General features: G+C 36.6%; 1 protein-coding gene and 1 pseudogene across 1 annotated transcript in view; one reads left to right on the forward strand and one right to left on the reverse strand.

Annotated features, from left to right (window-relative positions):
* The first annotated feature begins 1,171 nt into the window (after positions 1-1,171).
* LOC116643153 lies at positions 1,172-1,559 on the forward strand (annotated as a pseudogene).
* A 209-nt stretch (positions 1,560-1,768) lies between these two features.
* The window catches only part of LYPLA1 (lysophospholipase 1), a 30,679-nt gene continuing 8,957 nt past the window's right edge, over positions 1,769-23,490 (reverse strand). The window contains exons 3-9 of the mRNA XM_032421840.1: positions 17,931-17,996; positions 16,307-16,354; positions 14,117-14,187; positions 11,285-11,358; positions 8,950-9,051; positions 7,161-7,337; positions 1,769-3,685 (exon numbers count right to left, since the gene is read on the reverse strand). Of these exons, the coding sequence (XP_032277731.1) occupies positions 3,632-3,685; positions 7,161-7,337; positions 8,950-9,051; positions 11,285-11,358; positions 14,117-14,187; positions 16,307-16,354; positions 17,931-17,996 (592 nt within the window). The 3' untranslated portion in view covers positions 1,769-3,631. The remainder of the gene's footprint in view (positions 3,686-7,160; positions 7,338-8,949; positions 9,052-11,284; positions 11,359-14,116; positions 14,188-16,306; positions 16,355-17,930; positions 17,997-23,490) is intronic.

Below are 23,490 nucleotides of genomic sequence, written 5' to 3' on the forward strand. Positions count from 1 at the left end.
GGGTTTTTAGTTTCCTTTTCAGTTCTCTCTGGGCACTGGAGATTGTAATTCTTTATGGTAAGCTGGTTTTAACCCTAGTTTATTTGGCACTTCTAAGTGTTCTGAATTATATGGAATAATTATATGGAATTATATTTTTGTTTACAGCATTTAAATTACCTCACAGGGGCAGACCATGGAGTCAGGCACATCACTCTGAATCCTGGCTATTACACATAATAGCTCTGTAACTATAGGCAAACAGTTCATCTCTCTAGCTATCAGTTTCTCCTATAAAACAAAAGATAAAGTTGATGTAAGGATTATATTAATAAAGAATATAAAATGCTTAGTATAGTGCCTAGAATATCTCAACTACTTACTTTTCACTTTTTAGTAATTTTTACAAAATAAAATGGTATGTTGTTAGGAGGGTGGAAATATGTCATGTATCTACCTTTTTTTTTTTAAGATTTTATTTATTTGACAGAGAGAGACACAGTGAGAGAGGGAACACAAGCAGGGGGAATGGGAGAGGGAGAAGCAGGCTTTCCACTGAGCAGGGAGCCCGAGGCGGGGCTGGATCCCAGGACCCTGGGACCATGACCTGAGCTGAAGGCAGACGCTTAACGACTGAGCCACCCAGGCGCCCCTACTTTTACCTTTTTTTTTTTTTTTTAATTAAACTCTATGCCCAACATGGGGCTTGAACTCATGACCTCGAGATCAAGAGTCGCATGCTCTACTGACTGAACTAGCCAAGAGCTCATCGTGAATCTTTTAAAATAGCCGTAACACTGATCTCAAGAGACAAATTTCCCAATTACTTATATATACATAAGACACTGCTGCTGTCAACTGAGATTAACAATACCATACCCTGACCACATCTAACCATGAACACAATAATTGAAAAAGGATGATGAAATAAAAGATTATCATATGAAATAAGGTGCTGTTGTGAAGTCTAGAAGTTGCAGACAATATTTTGGTATACAGAACTCCCTTACCATTAGGGTGATCCAAAAATGGAACAAGCTCCCTCACAAAAAGATGAGCTGGTCAATTTTAAGCACTCAGAAGCAGAAAGTGAAGGACTGTTTAAGAGATGGGATAGAAAGGATTCCTTTACTGGGAAATGCTAGAAGTCAACAGTGAGCTTTTTTTCCATGCCAATAGCGCTCTCGCAAACATGGTGAACGTTCCTAAAAAAAAAAAGAAAAAAAAAGTGTGGCAAGCACGAGCCCCACAAAGTGACACAGTACAAGAAGGGCAAAGATTCTCTTTATGCCCAGGGAAAGCAGCGTTATGACAGGAAGCAGAGTGGCTATGGTGGGCAGACTAAGCCGATTTTCTGGAAAAAGGCTAAAACTACAAAGAAGATTGTGCTGAGGCTTGAATGTGTTGAGCCCAATTGCAGATCTAAGAGAATGCTGGCTATTAAGAGATGCAAGCATTTTGAACTGGGAGGAGATAAGAAGAGAAAGGGCCAAGTGATCCAGTTCTAAGCTTCATATTTTGTTAATATTATGAAGACAATAAAATCTTGAGGTTATGTTCACTTCAAAAAAAAAAAAAAAGTCAACAGTGAAATAAAAGGAGAAAAAACTATTTGGATACTGCCTCATGACGCTAATTTAAAAATCCCATGAATACTGCATGAAAGGAGGAGGCTTGGAAACACCAAACTAAACTTCTTAAACACATTAGAAATACTGAAAACCAAATTTAAGAATTTTTTTTAGTTTATTCAAATTGAGTAACAGGAGAAGCTTTTCTCATGCCTCGTTCTATTCCAAGTCAGCCATACCATCATCAAAATTCTCTCCTGAATGTATGTTATGATTGCATTGCCATTTTCCCCCTTTTCAGTATAGACAGCCATTCGAAAGCAAACCCAAATATTAAAAATAGTATTTGAGAAAGCAGTCACAGAAAAGTCAGAATGAAATTTTATTTCACATTGGTAGAAACCATGAAAAAGATTTACATTTTCCCACATTAGAGCACAACATTTCAACGGAATATTTCTTGCCATAAATTAGATCTTGCTGATTTGTATAATTGAAACAACAATTTATATTCTTCAAGGTAAAGCAAAATGACTTAGTAAATGATTGTTTAAAAATTTTAAATCCAGACATAAACATATGGCTTCATTATTAACATTCTGTACAGTCATTACTAAATTATTTCCATTATCAATTAGCACCCATTTATAAAGATGCATTCCTAACATTGTTTTAGTCAGTTGGAATACAGCAGAAAAATTAACAACAGTTCAGAAATATCAAGTATACATTTTTGCTACATATTAAACTGTGGTAACTAAACCCTATGTATTGAGTTGCGATTAATCTTTATCACCCATAAATTTGTTTTCCAATAATTTTTACCAATAATCTGAAAAATTCAACTACTTAAAGTCAAATAATTGCTACTTTTATGTTTGCACAAAAACTAATTAAAAAAAAAAACCCATCTGACTAAAGTGAAGTTTTCAAAAAAGTTCACTGGCAGATAAAAATAAAGGAAAATTTTCTAATGGACTGTTCATTTTCTACAGTAGTTGGTTTCAAACATATGTACAAAACAAGTAAACTAAAACTACACTCGAGGAGAATCATCTTAGAGCAAATCATCTTAGAAATTAGTTTTTAAGATCTGTCTTAAATATTCCAGAACATACTAGAATATGACCTACATATTCTTTCAGTTAATTACAGAAACATACAACCACAGAATTATTCCCATTATCTAGACTGAAGAGTCTAATAACTATATAGGTCTAACTTTGGACTAAGGTACAGTTTAAGAAACAAGTAGTGTAGGAAGTTTAAAGGTTTCTTTATACAAGTGTAAATACATTTTAAATACCATCAAACCTGTGATTCAGAATGTCAAATTACAGCATGTATTGGCAGCAGATGTCTATGGCAAGGAGGCAATATTTGGTCTATTATGAAGGATAAAAAAGAAAGAACAGATTTCTAGAGATGAAAAAAAAAATACTAAATAGAAATGATACCAAGGAAAATAAAGCCTGGTCCCCAAAATAAAAGGGCCATTAACTGAACAGAGGAATATTACTCTTTATTGACCTTAGAAGCATTATCCCTATTATCGGGAATAATGTAGTAACACCTCATTCTCATTATGTATTACAATCATTAAGTATATAATGAATACATATATAAAAATACGAATAATGCATGGTGACTAAGTAATTCTGGAATAAGTCCATAGACTAAGTCACAGCATGCATAAATCATTTATATCTTAACTGCTCATTTATACCTAAACAAATTTTCATTAAGCATACTAATAATTGTCAAATGATGTAATAAAAAATCTGGTTACAGTATTTTATTATTTTGCTGAATTACATTTGGGAAAAAGAAGCTTAGGTGCTTCACCTATTTTAATACTAGTATATTCTGAATCATATTATACAAATACATGTATAGAAACCTAAAAGAAGACCATCTTTCCCACAAGGAGATAGTATCATGTAGTCTGTATCATTGGTGTGTATTTGCAAAACATCTTAACACTGCAAACATTAGAAGTTTCAAGACTGGGCACGGGAAAAGGTTTATACGCTACTACAATGATGCTGGTGTGCACTTCTACAGAAGGCCTCTTAGTGACATCAATCAACTGGAGGTAGAAGTTTATCAATGAACTGCTTGATATCCATCATTTCCTGTTTGGAATAAAGTGATTTAATAAGCAGTTACAAAATCAGAAATTAAATCCCCACTAAAATACCACCAACTAAATTTGTGGTGTGCCTAGGTAAGGTGAAACCATATTTTTACTACTTCAATTAAATGAAAAATTGTAACAGAGAAATGAGGCTTCAATAGAAATTTCAGAACATCTCCTGTGACTAGGATTATTATTGTACATTCAAATGATAGCTCCCAACTATTATGCAGTCCCATGATAATGGTCTGCACTTTGCTATACCTGAACAAAATAAAACACAGGGGTTGGGTGGAGAGAAGGGGGCTTAGAAGTAACAAAACCTATCCAGAGAAATATCATTAAGGATACAATTACGGTCAACTAAGCATGGGTAGAAAAACCTAGCTTTTAACTTTCCCTCATTAGAATGAAATGCTAAATTCGTAGCAGAAAATATTTTGTGCCTTTCACAAGGATTTACATACAACCAACCATTTAAAAGACAGCATGTACCTATGATAGGCCTGGAAAGATGAAAAAGAATATATCAAGTATTTATTATAAAAGAAACGTTTCTATAAGACTCCTGCCATGTGGTTCGGTTTTCTCACTCCCCTCAAATAATTTCCTACTATAATCTCTAGTATTTCAAAGTTTAACCCCACAGACCCACAAATTAGCCATGCAAAGAATCTTCACCCTTATAATTTAGTCACTCAGAAAATATAGCCACAGCACAGAAGTGCTCTATTTTACAATGTTCTAAAGTCCTGGAAGTTTCCTGGTGACGATACCTCCTACCATTTTACCTCTTCTCACTTTCTGCTCATCATCCAGTCCAATGTTCTCCAATGTGATTGCACAAAGAATCCTCAGCTTTTATTTTACCTTTTTTTTTTTCTTTTTATGTAAGCTCTGTGCCCAACTTGGGGCTTGATCACACAACCCTGAGATCAAAAGTTACATGCTTGGGGTGTGCAAACAGTGTGCAACCCTTGATCTCAGGTTTTTAAGTTCCAGCCCCACACTGAGTGTAGAGATTAGGTAAACAGCATCTTTTTTTTTTTTTTTTTTAAGACTTTATTTATTTATTTGTCAGAGAGAGAGAGAGCACAAGCAGGGGGAGCAGCAAGCAGAGGGAGAAGCAAGCTCCCTGCTAAAAAGCCCGATGTGGGACTCAATCCCAGGACCCTGGGATCATGACCTGAGCCGAAGGTAGCTGCTTAACCCATTGAGCCACCGAGGTGTCCCTGGAACTTTTATTTTAAAAACACATCCATATAAACATAAATACCTGAGTTTACCTGCTAACCCCCAATGTGCTGAATCAGAATTGCGGAGTTTGGAGTTCTGGTGTCTGAATGTTAATTAAGCTCCAGGGTATTTGTGATATAAAGCCTACTTTGGAAACCAATGCTCTAGACCCTCAGTCCCTCCTGGATACTCAGAGTGCCAGCCTACCTGTTTTCTGGATTCAACACTTGCTGATGGTTTCAACTATGTTCTCAGTAACAGGCTAGAATCCCAGCCCCCTTATCTTTCTGGATAAATCATATTACTAACACTTTTTTCTGTCCGTAAAACAAATGATTCAGCCAGGCTAAGTGGTTACAAAACAGTTTTGTTAGGGACTACCTCAATGCTTGGCAATTAATTTTTATTTTAGGCCTTTTCAAGCCTCCAAACCGATGCAGGCCTCCTTCATTCTTATCAAGTGACCGTATCTCCTACTTTACTGAAAAGACAAAGAGGATCTAATGTGAACTCTCAACTAGTACTACCTCAGCAATCCTTGTTCATATTCATCCACCCTCTTCTAGATTCTTAAGTGTTGTTCTCCTCTTTGAAGGCAAGCACTACCCATTTTAGGGCTTATTTACATTATTAGATCTCCCTAAGATTCCCCCATTAGATTATTATCTTCTCTTCATCGCATTTTCTTCCTCCCTCCCCCGCCAAGGGAGTCTTTTTCTCCCATCCACTAAAGAGAGTTTTTTTTACTTTTTTCCCCCTTCACAAAAACCTAATTTTTAATAAAGGTTTATACATGTTGCCTCTACTTTTCCCATTTCTCTATCCACTTTATATAATCCACTGCAGGCTCCATCTCCCCAAACATCCAAGGTCACAGATGGCTTACTATTGGGTAGTTTCTTCCTGGCCTATTTTTCCTCAATCATTCTCTGAATCATGGCACACTGTTCCCTCCCACTCTAAAATTCTTTTTCTTTTTTTTTTTTTTAAGATTTTATTTATTTGACATAGAGTGAGAGAGAGCAAGGGAGAGCACAAGCGGAGGGGAGGCAGGAGAGGGAGAAGCAGGCTCCCCACAGAGCAGGGAGCCTGAGTGGGACTCAATCTCAGGACCCTGGGATCATGACCTGAGCCAAAGGCAGATGCTTAACTGACTGAGCCACCCGGGAACCCCTTTTCTTTTTTTTCTTAAATAACCTAACCAATTTTTAAAGAAGTTTGTGTATGTATGTATGTAATCTCTACACCCAACGTGGGGCTCAAACTCACAACCCCAAGATCAAGAGTTGCACGCTCTTCCGACTGAGCCAGTCAGGTGCTGTACTGAAATTCTCTCCTCCTGTGCTCTCGTTCCACATTTAACTCCTTCTATTCCCCTCCCAAGTTCTATCCCTCGGCTTTTTTCTCATGATATTCTCCCATGGTAATTCTTCAGTGATTAATAATATTGGCAATTATTCTAAATCTCTATTACAGGCTTGAGCCTCAGACAAATATTTCCAACATCCCATTTTGTTATCATGGGGGGTACATCAATCTCAGTATGTTCACTAAACTCAGTACTATCTCCTTCCTATTACCCTAAAACTGTTCCTTGTACCTACTTTATGAATGGCATCCTGCTCTAGGACAGCCAGCTTTTCATAAGACTATGGCCCAACTGGACAGCTTGCTTTCCCTTTTCCTTTCTCTGAACACTTGCTATCAAAATCCTACCCATTCTTCTAAATCTAGCTTTTTCTTCATGATCTCAGTACTTCTCAAGATAAAATTAATCTCACTCTTCTCAGTGTTTTAGGGAACTGTAAAAACTTCTAATATAACTTATCACATTCTGTTTTCTACACAATTATTTGGATATATATCCTCCCCTATTAAATTTTAAATTTTATTAATTTAGCTTAAATTTTAATAAAAAAGGACTGTTTTTTATTTGACTTTGAGTTATGTACAAAGCTTGCATGTAATAGGAAAACACTGAATGTTTGTTGAATTAAATTGAATAAATGCTGATCTAAATCCTGCCAACTTAGGATTCTATGTGAATTCATTAACTCCTTTAAATCCCCAAGCAATCAAATGTTACTTATGTTAAAAATATCACATGAATGGAACACTATATCTAAAACTGATGATGTAATGTATGGGGATTAACATAACAATAAAAAAAATTAAAAAAAAAAATATCACATGAAAAAAGTTGCAAATATGTGTCTGTAATCACTGCTTCCAATTACCTGTTGACATGAACTGTGCTTCATGCCTTCATAGGTTTTGAAGGTTACATTGGCTGGATTTACTAATGTTTTTAGCTTTTCGGCAGTAAGAGAAGCAAACATTAGGGGAACTAAAGGATCGCAATCTCCATGGCACTGAAGAATAGAAATATCTCTATTAATGCCACTGATAGGCCCCTGCAAAAAATAAAAGAAAACTAGTATTATTTATTCAAATGTATAGAGTATTATATGCCAGGCATTTACAACTATAGACAGATATGCACATACAGTATGTTACTTACATCATAGGTTCTATTCGGCCACGGAACTAAAATTCCTTCTATCCCTATACTCCCCACAACTCTTTAGTTAAACTTTTATAGGACATATGATTACCCTGTCTTGCTTTTTTTTTTAAGATTTTATTTATTTATTTAGAGAGCACGCAAGCAGGGAGAGGGGCAGAGGGAGAGGGAGAGAAAGAATCTCAAGTAGACTCCCAGCTGAGCACAGAGCCTGACATGGGGCTTGATCTCATGACCCTGAGATCATGACCTGAGCTGGAATCAAGAGTCAGACGCTTAACCAAATGAGCCACCCAGGTGCCCCTACCCTGTCTCGTATTACTGTTTTCCCAATGAAGTGGTTCCTTGAAGAAGACTCTTTCTTAATTATTCTTTATATGTTCACAGTGTCTTGAGATGAGAGGTATGTTTTAACTGAATCATGTTCTTCTCAGTTCTTATTTAATTGATTTAAATAAGATGGTTAATAGGGGCGCCTGGGTGGCTCAGTCGTTAAGCGTCTGCCTTCAGGTCATGATCTCAGGGTCCTGGGATCGAGCCCTGCGTCGGGCTCCCTGCTCGGTGGGAAGCCTGCTTCTCCCTCTCCCACTCCCCCTGCTTGTGTTCCCTCTCTTGCTGTGTCTCTCTCTGTCAAATAAATAAATAAAAAATCTTTAAAAAAAAAAAGATGGTTAATAAACAGCACTTAGTATGTATAAGACACCAAAGAATTACTATATAGTGATGAGGGAAAAAATCCTAGATTTATTTATTTATTTTTTTAAATTTTATTTGTTTATTCATGAGAGACAGAGAGAGAGAGAGAGAGAGAGAGAGAGAGAGAGAGAGGCAGAGGGAGAAGCAGGCTCCCAAGGAGCAGGGATCCCAGGACTCTGGGATCATGACCTGAGCCGAAGGCAGACGCTTAACCATCTGACCCATCCAGGAGCCCAAAATCCTAGATTTAAAAGTGAATTTGAAAATAAATGTCTACTTCTCCCATGTTTATTATATATTGCTTTACACTACTGAGTACTTAGAAATTCTATTCTATGGTAAAATCTGCTATCAAGCAGTAAAAATATTGAACTTTTGAAAATATGATGTGTAAAACACTGTCCTAATTTATATATACATTTTAAAATATATCAAACACTTCAAATATAAGATTTATGACAAAAGGACTTATTTCTTACTCCAGTCTCTGCAATCCACAATAAAGACAATATAGTATTCAGATAAAGCCTACTAGTACATCACAAAAGTCCAGGAAAATTATTTTTTAAGAAGGATGACTGATGTAAACTATGGGCTTTGGGTGATGACCTGACACATTCTAACAAACGTACCACAGGGTTGCAGGGTGTCCATAGCCTGTGCACCGATAGGAACTTACTGTGCTTTCTGCTCAACTTTGCTATGAACTTAAACTTCTCTAAAAATATATAGTTGATTAATTAAAAAAAAAAAAATGAACCTCTCCCCAACATTATCAGTAATGTTATAGGTATCAGTCAGGCTACCTGTGGAAATGAAGCCTGGAGTGGAAGCCAGCAACTGAGTGCAGTGACACCGGCCAGTTTCTGCTGTGTGGTGAGAGCAGTGTATAAAGATAAAGCTCCTCCCTGGAAAGACAAGCAGAGAAAAGTCAGTGGAACACATCCTCTGCTAGCAGCAACTTAAGAGATTTCTTGTTATTAATGATGTCCATTAAAGAAAAAAATCAACCTGTGTGGTTGATGTCAAATCAAATCAGGCAAGCTAGCAGAAATACATACATACTCCACCCCACCATGTCCTAAAGGACATGATTCTCTACACTGAAGACCACTGTGAGAACATAGCAACCACCCAATCAGTTAAGAAACAGTTAATTGTATATTTAAATGCACTTACAACTGCCTTAGGAACATTCTAAACATACTTATTTGCTCCTCTGAAAAGTCTTAGGTATAAAATCAAACCTAGTCTTTAAGCTGGTAATCTTTTCTACAACAAAAAGTCAAGAAAGTAAGGACTCTGTAGCAGACACCTTCAGAGTATCTGTCTACCCAGCTTACAATACCCGGCGCTCTGGGAAGAGCATTCCCATTAGTTATCTGGATGCCACATCACTCTGACCATGCCTGTGGGTCACTGGGCCCCATGAGAACATGAGATTCTTTCTCATCCAAGATAGTCATGTTCCTTTTCTCAAGATTTTGAAATTGGGATTCAGTGACTGTCAGTCTGTCTCTTTGGATGGCTGGAACGGTAACCTGTAAATTCAAGAACTGGAAAAGCTATAGGCTGCAAAGGTGGAGAGCGCCAACTGTAGATGAAGAGGCAAATGAAGCAGACGAGCAGAAAAAACAAAGGAGATGGAGAGAAAGCCATGAGGGCTTTCCAAATCTTAGCTATTTCCTGAGGCTCTGATTCATTCTCATCCTTGGTTTTCCTGATGTGATCCCACAGACTCATAACCTGCTCTTTCTTGCTTAAGGTAAGAGGAATTCCTTTCTGTAAATTGTAATCAACGAATCTCAACTATACAGTCTCCTATGTTAGCTTTTGTATTCGAATCAAGTATTCATTTCTGTACCTACATTTACATCACGATGTGCATTACAATAGACATTGTCTTGACTTCAACAAATACCAAACCAGTAACATCTTTTTACTATATTGTATTGACAACCTATCTTCCTACTGAATTCTAACTTCTAAAGAATTCCATAATTCTGACATTGTCCTAATTCAGGTAGTCTGAACACTAAGTTGTTGATTTAGAAGCTTTACAGATTAGAAGCTAGAGCAATTTGGGATGGGTGAAAAGGTGAACATGTGATAAGCTGAAAGAAAGATATAAGGTCAATACGAGGTAACTACGTCTGCAGAAAAAGTATAGAAGGTAGAAGAAAAAGTACAGACAGAAGAAGAAAGATGCCAAAAATAAACATCACATATTTAAATCTACAATCTATTTTATAAGACAAAAAGAGTAAAGATGATAGAGTGACATCAGCATGATGGGACACAGGTCATTCCTAACTTTGCTCCCTCTTAAAAGAACTAACATCTAATCATGGACAGGACACCACTGAGAGAATCTTAGCACATGGCGGGGAGAGGGTGAGGCTGGGCACCCCCTGCACCACAGAGACCAAGAGAGACCACACTGAAAGGTAAGAGAAATGGCTACACGCTGACTGCATTGCCCCTCTCCCAAGCCAGTGCAGCGCCACCTGGAGAGTATCCCCGGAGTGTCTGGTTCCTGTTGTGGGAGAAGAGAACCCAGGGCGAACAACCAGCAACCTCCAGCATTGTGGGACACTTTGTGGGAGCCCCTACTTGGATTTTGCCCCAAGGGGGGAGTTTGTGGGGCTCAACCACTGGGAATCTGTGACAAAAAGAGGGAAGAAATTCTCTTGTTTTCTACTTTACTGTTCCTATCAGTAGTCTCCTCCTAGGACAGGGGAATTATACTTGTGTTTATCAAATTAGAATTTTGTTTAAAGGGGTACACAGCATCAACTTAGATACCTAAACTACATGTGTCCTAATTATTTTAAGAAAATATATTCCAAGTTCTAATCAATTTACTTATTAATAAATTGATTTTCAAGACATAATCTAGAAGTTGAAGGCAATTGCTGGAGAGAAAACTAGAAAAGCAAAAGAGTATATTATCATAATTAACTATATCTAGTCCATTCAAACTTAATTCAGCATTAAAGGTAACAGTATATATATATTAAAAAAAAACAGTCTATCAGATTCTGTAACATGTACTGAAAAAAAGACTCCTCCATAGAAAAGGACAGAACCCAGACTCCTAGATAAATATACCAATGACGTATCACCCAAACTTCATCTTACCTGAGAAAATCCTCCCAAAACAATTCTGTTAGAAGGAATGCCATTCTTCACCTCTTGCTCTATCAAAGCTTTTACTAAAAACAACATAAAATTAAATCACTAATACTTTCAATGTTAAGCCTAAAGATACCATTTTAAATAGGATAAAATTAATTATAGAAAAGCACGAAGTATATTAAAGGTCGAAACAAGTGAAAAGCTTGAAGCACTCTACTAAAATACAAACCTAGAATGTATTTTCATTATAAAACTCATTTTGCAGGTGTTGCTTAAACTGTTCCATTATTTCTTACATAATTTATAAACAGTTCTTTCTCTTATCAATCAACGGATATTCTTTTATCTATGGTCAATTCTGCTCATATACATTTATATTTCTCTCCAATGAATCACAGGATTTGTACCTAAAAGTTACCATTTTAAAATATAAATAAAGTATATTACACAGTTTGTGATTTATAGTGTTTAAAAAGTTCATTCTATTATTTTTAAAAACTGTAGTACTAATTTTTCCTATAGCCAGTAAATGATGCAGGGAAAAAAATCAAATGAGTTCTTTTGTTTCTGCAAAATATTTTGACACAGATCATTAACTATAAAACTTGATGACTCCTAGAATTTCCTTTTTCTTTATAATCTGTCCAGTTTTTTAGTAACTACACAAACTATGTCCTTTCATTTTTACATATGTGCAAGAGTTTCATTTTTTTTTTTAAAGATTTTTTATTTATTGAGCGAGAGAGCACAACTGAGAGCACGAGCAGGGATGATGGTCAGAGGGAGAGGGAGAAGCAGACTCCCCGCTGAGTAGGGAGTCCGACACATGGCTCCATCCCAGGACCCCAGGATCATGATCTGAGCCAAAGGCAGATGCTTTACCAACTGAGCCACCTAGATGCCCCAAGAGTTTCATTTTTCAAGAGTAAAATTTCCAAGTTCATATTTCTTCCTTATCAAAAAATAAAAATCTGTTTTTTCTAAAACACTGCAAAAAACAAATGCCCAAATGAAAAATTATTTTCTTTTTATATAAAGTTTAGTATTGAGTTAGAATGAGTATGAAAAGTAATGCCCTGACTATGGCATGGAAGAATGGGCTAGAGAACAGCAAAGGGGGCTTAAGAAATAGAAGGAGTGCTGAGAAATGTGAGGGATTTATTTAGGGGAGACGGCACAGCCTCAGTCAGATGGAGACTGCGGAAGTGGCAGGACTGAGCCTGGGTGGCTCAGTAGGTTAGGCGGCAACTCTTGATTTCAGCTCAGGTCATGGTCTCAGGGTTGTGAGATCAAGCCCAGCGTTAGGCTCCATGCTCAGCACAGAGTCTGCTTGTCCCTCTCCCTCTGCTTCACTTGCCACTTGGCAAGCTATTGGGACTACTTCCCCTGAGTTTCACAAAGCTTTACCCCTCAAGGTTACACCAAGCGCTGAGATAATGTTGACAAACTACAAAGACTTCAGCGGTGGAGCAGTGCGTTCCAATTTCAATCACCTTTTGCATACGGGCGAGGGCACCACTGTGCTCCCTGGACCTAACCTGAGCACTCTCTTCTTTGTTCAGGAGCTTACTCCTGTAGGCCTCAAACAGAGGCTCCATTCTTTCCTAGCTCTGAGTCTGAGCCTCACTTTCTCCAATAATACATCACCTTGGAAAGGAAAGAAATGGCTCGTATGTCACAGGCCAACTCTATCACTAGGATGGAACTTTTCACTCTGGAACTCACCAGGCTTACCAGTCTTCTCCACAAGGCCCTGCCCCTCCCTATCTCACAACTCACTCCCAAACCCAATACCTATTTTTGTCATTTATTACTGTTTGAAAAAATCCTAGCTCTAGGATTCTCGATTTGACCTACTTATTGATGATCCTAAAAAAGCCAGTGTTCTTGGTTTGACAGTCTCAAATCTCCACTGCATTTTGAGTGTATCTTCCCTGTTTTAAAGTTTTTAAGAGTTCTTTAAAAACATTTTTAAAAAGGATCCTACTGGTTTTTAAGCTATTTTGGAAATTTTCAAACAAATCTAAAAATAGAAAGAGTGTGCAGTAACTCCCAGGTACGTATCACCTCACTTCTGCAACTATCAATTCACAGCCAGGCTTGTGTCATCAATACCTGCTGCGCCACCACCCAATTATTCTCAAGTCAATCCCAGTGATCCCATCTATTTGTAAATACTTCAGTACATACATAAAAGGATGCCTCTATACATTTTCTAAAACTAGATTTCTCCCAATAAGCTAGTGTTCTTTATGCTTGCACCCTAAAAATAAACGGAATTATCATGTCCATAAGGAACATGGAATACCAACCAGAGAACACACTTTGGAGATTCTGTAAAGTAGAGCTAAGACTTATGTCATAGAAGTGTTAAATGAGATGATTTATAAGAATTACCTGGCTTCTTTAATAGCTAAGTGTTCAATCAGTGGCATCTATTATTACCACACTAAAATTAACCAACATAAATTGTGTTATATATGATTGTATCACTATACCTATCCTTATTTCAAGTCTCCTTAATGAAGATAACTGGCCACAACTATTAAATTGCTATTCTCTCCATTAGTCTATGTAAATCAAAGCAAAATTATGTATCCAATGGAGATGAAGTTTGATAAAGGCCATTCTTCCCCATTCACCTCATCTTCATTTATAGTTAAGGGAGTCCATGGGGCCATCGTGGCAAACAAGTTAGAGACTGATCAGAAAGGAAGGAAATAGCATCACCTCCTAAGTTCAGATAATTGTGTATTATTTCATCAACATCAATAAAACTATTGAACCTACTAAAATAAGAATGCTTTTGTCTTTGTAAAATGTTTCTGTACTTACCATTTTCTGCTGCCTGTTTAATTCCAGGTTCATCCTCCTGTGAATCTGGTGAAAGCCCAGTAATATCAAACCTGGAAAATAAGGCAAAATCTTAAAAGAGCTATTTGATTCTAAAAATATGTACTCATGGTATGTTTCACTAAATTCAGGATAAAAAGGGCTAACCATGCAAATGAAACTCAAAATAAAATGTCTACAAGAGGCCAAAAAATTAACTTAAATTCTGTTATGATTCTGACATTCTACATGTTCCTTTCACCAACTAGATACAGATTCTGATGTTAAAAAATCACAATGCCACATAATTTTAGGGTAAGAACATCTAAGAAAATACCTAGTCCAATCTTACAGCCAAGCAGGAATCTCATCGCACACTCCTCTAAAAAGTTTGCAATAAATTCCAGCCATTCCTTTCCCTTCTATTGCATCATAAGTCAATCCAACAGAACAGAACTACTTTACCATGTCATTCTCGCATGCACTACCTTCATACGTATTGAGCAGAGGAATTATACTGAGCTCTAATCACATTCTGCAAAACATTTTCATCACACATAGTAGATACCTCCAACTAGAGACCCAAGGGAAGCTTTCCTCTGGCCCTTTCCATTTCTGTATCAAGTTACATCCTTTCATTATGGTCTCTAGCCACATTAGCTAAAAATTTTGGTTCTGGATGAGAGTTTTGCCAGAGAGGGAAGATGAAAGAACCAATGAGCAAAGTAGGCAGGAACTTGTGAAAGCTTCTAAGGAATCCAGAAGAGAGAAAAAGGAAGTGAAGGGGTGGATAAGAAATGGGTAGGAACAAGAAGAGAGGACAAGATGACAATAGACTGGAAGTAGCTTAGAGGAACAAAGAACTGACTCTACTTCCTGACTATAAAACACACAAGGGTGAAAATGCAAGCCAGTGCAGCCACTCTGGAAAACAGTACGGAGGTTCCTCAAAAAGTTGAAAATAGAACTACCCTATGACCCAGCAATTGCACTACCGGGTATTTACCCCAAAGACACAAATGTAGTGATCTGAAGGGGCACCTGTACCCCAATGTTTATAGCAGCAATGTCCACAACAGCCAAACTATGGAAAGAGCTCAGATGTCCAGAAAAGATGTGGTGTACACACACACACATACACACATATACATACAATGGATTATTATGCAGCCATAAAAAAAATGAAATCTCGCCATTTGCAATGACATGGATGGAACTAGATGGTATTATGCTAAGTGAAATAAGTCAATCAGAGAAAGACAATTATCGTATGATCTCACTGATATGCGGAATTTAAGAAACAAGGCAGAGGATCATAGGGGAAGAGAGGAAAAAAATTAAACAAGACGAAACCAGAGAGGGAGACAAACCATAAGAGACTCTTAATCTCAGGAAACAAACTAAGGGTTACTGGAGGGGAGGCGGGTGGGGGAATGGGGTGGCTGGGTGATGGACATTGGGGAGGATATGTGTTGTGGTGAGCGCTAGGTATTGTGTAAGACTGATGAATCACAGACCTGTACCCCTGAAACAAATAATACATTATATGTTAATTAAAAAAATAAAAAATTTAAAAAAATTTTAAAAATCAATAAAATGACACTAAGCATCACTGAACTAGATTTTGATGAGAAAGAATGGCTTTTACCAATCTGCTGCTTTTATTGTCCTGCTTCCATGGTAGAAACTGAAACAAGACCCCTGAGAGATTTAAAAAAATAAATTAATTAAAAAAGAAATACAAGGGAATGTGAAAATATCTTGAGAGGGTGGAAGAGGAAGTGGTTTCCTTAAAAACCTGTCAACTCTCCAGGAAGGCAAGATATTGGAAGGGTGAAAGGCTGTTGCTTAATTAGAGTGTATGCCACATCGGGTCATTTAAATGTTGGTCACTGAAACCAGCAAAGGTTTATCAAGCAATAAGAGATATTTTCTACAGTATTTCTGTCTACCCATTTTCTCCTGTTTCTCTACCTGTTGGTGCAGCTCCTTAAGTTTACCCCTGAGTCTAAAATACAAAACTTTAAGATTAAGCTTAAAGGTTTAAGGTTAAATTTAATTATATAACTTTACAACCTAAAAATAGCTAATTAAAAATTGCCACATGGAAAAACACTTCCAGTTAAAAAAAAAAAAAGAAAAAAGAAAGAAAAGACAAAAACTAAGTATAAATAAGTTCTTACTGATACTTACCAAGAAGGCATAGCCATGTTCATATTCAATGTTACAGGCATAATTGGTCTACACGGGAAAGAAAAAAAAAACCAGCAAAATAAGAGTAATGTGACAAGGCATAAAACCTGATAAATTTCATCAATTAAGAATAGATAATTACTTGAGGCTTACACAAAACTGTATTCCACAATTTTAACATATGAACTGTGTCACTGCATCCACACCTGTGTCATTTTTTCTACGTATCCTCCAAATGTGTTCTGAAGATGGAACAGCAGCTGGAAAGGACTAAGCTTGGCAAATAAAAAACATTTTCCTTTCTCAACTCCCTTATTTAACACTTTCAAACCAGACATGACAAGGAAAACAAGTAACCAAGAGAGTTAGAAATGTATAAAATATGAGACTCTGGCTAAGGGCTTAGGAAATGAGCAATTTACCGCACAGATATAGTACATCAATTCCCATATGGTCAGATTACATTTTTGCTTATAGTCTAAGTTTTATCTATGTACTTGGTTATTTAAGAGACCTCTAAATAAATACGGGAAATATAAGTTTTGCCTAAGTGTCCACTACACCCAATTCAGGTCTGTGATGAAAAATCTGCTGGATAACCTGAATACAGCTAGGTACAAAAGAAAAGAAAAATAAATACACTAGAACTACATCTTACCACTAACCTCCTAACTCATAAAACAAGTCTACCTTAGAGGTCACAAAATCTTATCAAAATTTCTTTGAGAACATGTACTTCCCTAGACTGGGAAATAGCTTTAAATCAAATCAATCCTGGGGCCAATAACAATACAGCAGAAATTCTAATATAATCAAGAATTCTGTCTCATACATGAATCAGAATAATAGAGGACACAGCCATTCTTGCCATAGTATTCAGCTGTAGCCTACAGAGGTCAGATAAACCTTCTATTTCAGGATAAAAAGGGGAAAGAAGTTTTCTTACCTCATCAGATATTTTTCCTCTTTCCATTTCCTCTTTCACATTTATCAGCTCTACTGCTACTACCACTTCTGAGGATGGATTACTAACCTCCGAGCACATATCTAATCCCATTTGTCTTTTCCACAGCTATTGTTTCTCAGCAACCTTTTGACCTAAAACCTTGCCAATCTCAGCAATTTTCTGAGTTTGCTCAAAACTTTATAGTTTCTGACATCCACAAACATTTTCAGAATTCAAAACCAAATCTATAAGACTTTAAAACCTGTGTTCTTTCCACAGCACACACATGGCCTTTAGCTGAGAAAATTTAGGAGTGTTTTCAACATAGTAAATAAAGATGTCTCACAAATCTGACAAGTAAATAAATCCCCTTCAGAGATACCTCATGGATATCCTTAGATCTCAGATGTTTGTATATCTAAAGGAATTTTTCTAGCTCTGAGTTCAATTGACCTCCAAGAAAGCATTATTTTAAATTTCCCAACAAAAAAGAAAAAAAATTCTATGTAGCCAAGTTACCAGTTTAGTTTTAAAGAATTTACTAATCTTTATTTTTAAACTGAATTTTTTAAAAGGATAAAAACTAATTATATTCAAATGCTTTTCTAGGAAAATAAAGCTATCACAATTATTCCTCTCCAGATTCTGAATCACAAATGTAAAGAGTAAAATACTTACGCATGTGGGCAGATGTATTTGATATGTGAACTTCTGATACCTGCAAAGGCTTCTGCCCATCCATGCCTGGTAGAGAAATTATTTGAATGATGCCATTAGATACCATTTTAAATCCCAATAAGTTAGTACCAGAATGGTAACTTTAAAAAACTTGCAATGATAAATGTTAACTCCTTATAAAATCTTAAAAGTGTGGACCATCAATGCTATTAAAACACCACTACCAATGCAGAAACAACCCAAAGGCTACTACTACTCAAGCTTTACCTACAAATAAAGATGATGTCTCCGGATTTCTGAAGAGCAGTGTGTTTTCTTTCATATATCTCCACAGGGCTTTACAATTTACAAAATATAGATATATTTATCTCTTTATAATCTTACAACAACGTGCCTAACAAAGTAGGCAAGACAGATAATAGAATTCACATAATGTGAATTCTCATATAATGATAAAAGTTGCCTCAGGAGTAGATCAGTTATCTTAAACTCTATATGCTAATAAATAAATATAAACTACATGCTTACTGTACTACTAAAAATAACTTTATTTAATATTCTTTACTTGTGTGTGTTATGTACATATACATGTTAAAAATGGAATACTAGAAAAACTGAAAATCATGATAATCCTTCAAGCCAGAAATAAGCAGTTAATCTTCTGATGTATTTCCTCCCAATTTTTTCATGTATATCACTTAAGAAACAGATACAGATTTTACAAAAATGGGATACTATACATAGTTTCCTGCTTGTTTACACTTGACATTAAAACCGATACTTTTTACATGTTATTTTTTTTTAATTTTTTTATTTTTTTGGGGGGGGCAGAGGGAGAGGGAGAAAAAGAATCTTAAGCAGGCTCCATGCCCAGCACAGAGCCAACACGGAGCTCGATCCCACGACCCTGAGATCAGGACCTGGGCAGAAATCAAGAGTCAGCTGCTTAACCAACTGAGCCACCTAGGATCCCCTACATGTTACTTCTATTAAAGGATAAAGTAAAGGTAACTTAAAGGGTGCCTGGCTGGCTCAGTTGGTAGAGGATGTGACCTCTACTGGTCGTGAGTTCAAGCCCCATGTTGGGCATGGAGTCTATTTAAGTTTTAAAAATAATTAAATATTTTAAAAACCTTAAAATTTAAAATTAATTAAAATTAAATAAATAACGTGGTACCTGGGTGGCTCAGTCAGTTAGCATCAGACTCTTGGTTCTGGCTCAGGTCATGATCTCATGGGCTGTGGGATCAAGCCCTGTGACGGGCTCCGTGCTCAGTGAGGAGTCTGCTTGAAGATTCTTTTCCCTCTGCCCCTTTCCCCACTCACACACGCACATGCACACTCTCTCTCTAAAATAAACAAATCTGAGAGACAAACAGGGTTTTAGGGGGGAGGGGGGAGGGAGGATTGGTTAGCCTGGTGATGGGTATTAAGGAGGGCACGTACTGCATAGAGCACCGGGTGTTATACGAAAACAATGGATCGTGGATCCCCACATCAAAAACTAATGATGTATTGTATGGTGACTAACATAATAAAATTAAAAATAAATAAATAAATAAAATAAACATCTAAACAAATCTTTTTTAGTAATTAAATAAACATTAAATGATTTTCTATTATTTCTCTATTTTAATCCACCTTCCCCAAAATGTTAAAGACATATAGAAAAATTAATAACAGAGAAGTAATTTTAACACTTATATAACACTAGCTGTGAGCCAGGCACTATTCTAGAGTTGTATATGTGCTTTGCATGTGTACATGTGTGTTTATATGTGAGTTCATGTGTGTGTCTTGTGTGTGTATATAGATACATGAGAGATATATATATGAGACTTCATTAGGAAAACTACAAAAATGTTGAAAGAAATTAAAGACGACCTATATAAATGGACATCCCATGTTCACAGACCAAAAGACTTAATATTCTTCTTTTTAAACATTTATTTATTTATTTTAGAGAAAAAGAGTGTGCGCAAGTGGCGGGAAGGGCAGAGGGAGAGAATCTTCAAGCAGATTCCCTGCTGAGTGTGGAGCCCAACAAGGGGCTCATCTCACGACCCTGAGATCATGACCTGAGCAGAAATCAAAAGTTGGCTGCTCAATCAACTGAGCCACCAGGCGCCCAAGACTTAATATTCTTAAGGTGGCAGTACTCCCAAACTGATATAGAATCAATGCAATCTCTATGAGAATCACAGCTGGCTTTGCAGAAATTGACAAACCAAATCTAAAATTCAGTTGGACATATAAGAGACCCAGAAGAGGTCAAAACAATCTTAAAAGAGAGTAAGGCTGGAGGACTCACTTCCCAATTTCGAAAGTTACTACAAAGCAATAGTAATAAAGACAGAGTGGTACTGAAATAAGAAAAGACCTACAAATCAACAGATTTGAAAATACAAAAATAAACCCTCCATTTATGATTAACTTATCTCTGAAAAGGGTACCTCCAAAAAAATCAATGGGGAAGGAATAATATTTTCTTTTTCTTTTTTTTTTTTAAGATTTTATTTATTTATTTGAGAGAGCGAGAATGAGAGAGAGAGAGAGAGCATATGAGAGGGAGGAGGGTCAGAGGGAGAAGCAGACTCCCCGCTGAGCAGGAAGCCCGATGCGGGACTCGATCCCGGGACTCCAGGATCATGACCTGAGCCGAAGGCAGTTGCCCAACCAACTGAGCCACCCAGGCGCCCCAATAATATTTTCAACAGAAGTAGCTGGGATATAATAGGATGAAGTTGGACTTCTACCTCACACCATACACAAAAATTAACTCAAAATGTAGCAAAGACTTAAATGTAAGAGATAAAACTATAAAACTCCTAGAAGAAAATATATGAAAATCTTGTGATACTGGATTTGGCCATGGTTTCTTAGATACCAAAAGCACAAACAACAAAGAAATTTAATCATCAAAATTAAAAACTATTATGCTTCAGAGGGCACTATGAAGAAAGTGAAAAGACAAACTACAGAATGGAAAATTATTTGCAAACCATATTCAATAAGGGTCTAGTATACATAACATATAAAGAACTCTTAAAACCCACAAACAAAAAAGACAACCTAAAAATAAATAGGTAAAGGACCTGAACAGACATTTCTCCAAAGATACACAAATGGCCAACGTGGTCAGGAAAAGATGCTCAACATTATTAGTCATTACATAAATGCAAATAAAACCACAATGAGATACCACTTTACACCCACTAGGATGGCTATAATCAAAAGGACAGTAAGTGCTCATGAGGATGGGGAGAAACCAGAATTTTCATATACTGCTAGTAACATGGAGTTACCATATGCCCCAGCAATTCTACTCAAAGGAATATGATGAACAATAAAAAGAAATGAAGTACTAATATATATTACAACATGGATGAACTTTAACAACATTATGTTAAGTAAAGAAAGCCAATTACAAAAGGCCATATATTATATGATTCCATTTATATGAAATATCCAGGATAGGTCACTCTATAGAGATAGAAAGTAGATTAGTGATTATCTAGGGTTGCGAGTAAGGGGGATCTGGGGGTAAAAAAGAGTACAGGGTTTCCTTTTGGAGGGATAAAAATGGTTGCACAGCTTTGTGAATACATTAAAGACTTAACTGCAGAATTCAAATGGGTGAATTGTGTGGTAATCAAATTATATCCCAATGAAACTATCACCAAAAGAATTAAAAAGGAATAAATGACCTGAGTCCAGTCATGAGGAGACATTAAACCTAAGCTGACAGTCATTCTACAGAATGTACAGAGGTAAAGCTCCACATTTTAAAAATATAAAGGATATGAGAGGCTAATAAACTATTTCATAATGAAACACAAATTACTGGAAAGGATCTTGGATCAGGAAGGAAACACATAATTGGGAAAGCTGGCAAAATTTGAATGGATTCTTTGGACTGGATGGTAGTGTTGGATCAATGCTGATTTCCTACTTTGGAGTGTTGTATGCTGGTCATGTACAGTATCTTCATGTATGGAAAACACCAGAGTATTTAGAGATGATGGAAGATCATGCTTCGGGCTGATGTCAAAGAATTAAAAAAAAAAAAGACTTTGATCACTAGGTAATGAGTATATGTATATACATACACTTATGGAGACAGACAAAGACCTTGAGTGCATGCACAAATACACAATGTAGTAAAAGATTAACAACTGGGGAAGCTTGGTACCAATGATATGGAATGATTTCTTAGATAATAACACCAAAAGCACAAGCAACTAAAGAAAAAAAGATAAACTGGAACTCATCAGGATTAAAAACTGTTGTGCTTTGGGGTGTCTGGGTGGCTCAGATGGTTAAGCTTCTGCCTTTGGCTCAGGTCATGATCCCAGAGTCCTGGGATAGAGCCCCGTGTCGAGCTCCTTGCTCAGCGGGGAGCCTGCTTCTCCCTCTCCCACTCCCCCTGCTTGTGCTCCCTTCTCTCGCTCTGTCAAATAAATAAACAAAATCTTTAAAAAAAATAAAATAAAATAAAAATGGGCAAAGGTATTGAACAGATATTTCTCTAATGAAGATATATAAATCACTAATAAGCACATGAAAAGATGATCAACATGATTAGTCATTAGATAGTCAATCATTTTCTTCAAAAAGATAATAACAAATATTGGTGAGAATTTGGAGAAATCAGAACCCTCATACACTGTTGGTAGAAATGTAAAATTTCTACATACGGCCACAGGGGACAACAGTCTGGGAGTTCCTCAAAGGTTTAAACAGTTACCACTGACTCAGCAATTACTCAAGTGAACTGAAAGCCTATGTTTATGTAAAATCTTGCAAAAGGATGTTCAGAGTAGCACTACTCCTAACAGTCAAAAAGTGGAAACAATTCAAATGTTCATCAACTGATGAATTAAAGAAACATGGTATATCCATAAGATCAATATATGGATATCCCTCCACAGAATATTATTTGGCAATAAAAGTAATAAAGTACTGGTACACATTACAACATGAATGAACCTGAGAAACATGCTATGTGAAAGAATTTAGACAGAAAAGAGCATATATCATCTGATTCCATTTATATGAAATACCCAGAACAGGCAAATCCATAGAAACTGAAAGGAGATTAGTGGTTGCCTGTGAAGGGAACGAGGAGTATCTGCTAACGGGTATGCCATTTCTTTTTGGGATGTTGAAATATTCTGGAATTAACAAGTAGTGATGGTTCCACAACTTTGTAAATATACTAAAAACTATGGAATTGTTCACTTTAAAAGGGTTGACCTTTATGGATGTGAATTATATATCAATAAATAACATTATATAAGTTTCTAAAAAGTGGCAGGCCAGAATTGAACTCCTGCCTACTGTTTGCCAACTACTCTTCTACAAAAAAATACTAAGAACTCTTATATAAGAAAAAGGAATAGGAATCTTGAGTTCTAGTCCCAACTGTGCCTTTATCTAGAAGTATGGTCTCAAGACAGTTCAGTCTAGTGGCTTTTAAAAGTGTGGCCCCCGGACCAGTAGTATCATCTGGGAACTTGTTAGAAATGCAAATTCCTGGGCCCCATCCCAGACCCACTGA

The sequence above is a fragment of the Phoca vitulina genome, unplaced genomic scaffold, assembly GCF_004348235.1.
Source record: "Phoca vitulina isolate PV1807 unplaced genomic scaffold, GSC_HSeal_1.0 scaffold25, whole genome shotgun sequence".
Taxonomy (NCBI): domain Eukaryota; kingdom Metazoa; phylum Chordata; class Mammalia; order Carnivora; family Phocidae; genus Phoca; species Phoca vitulina.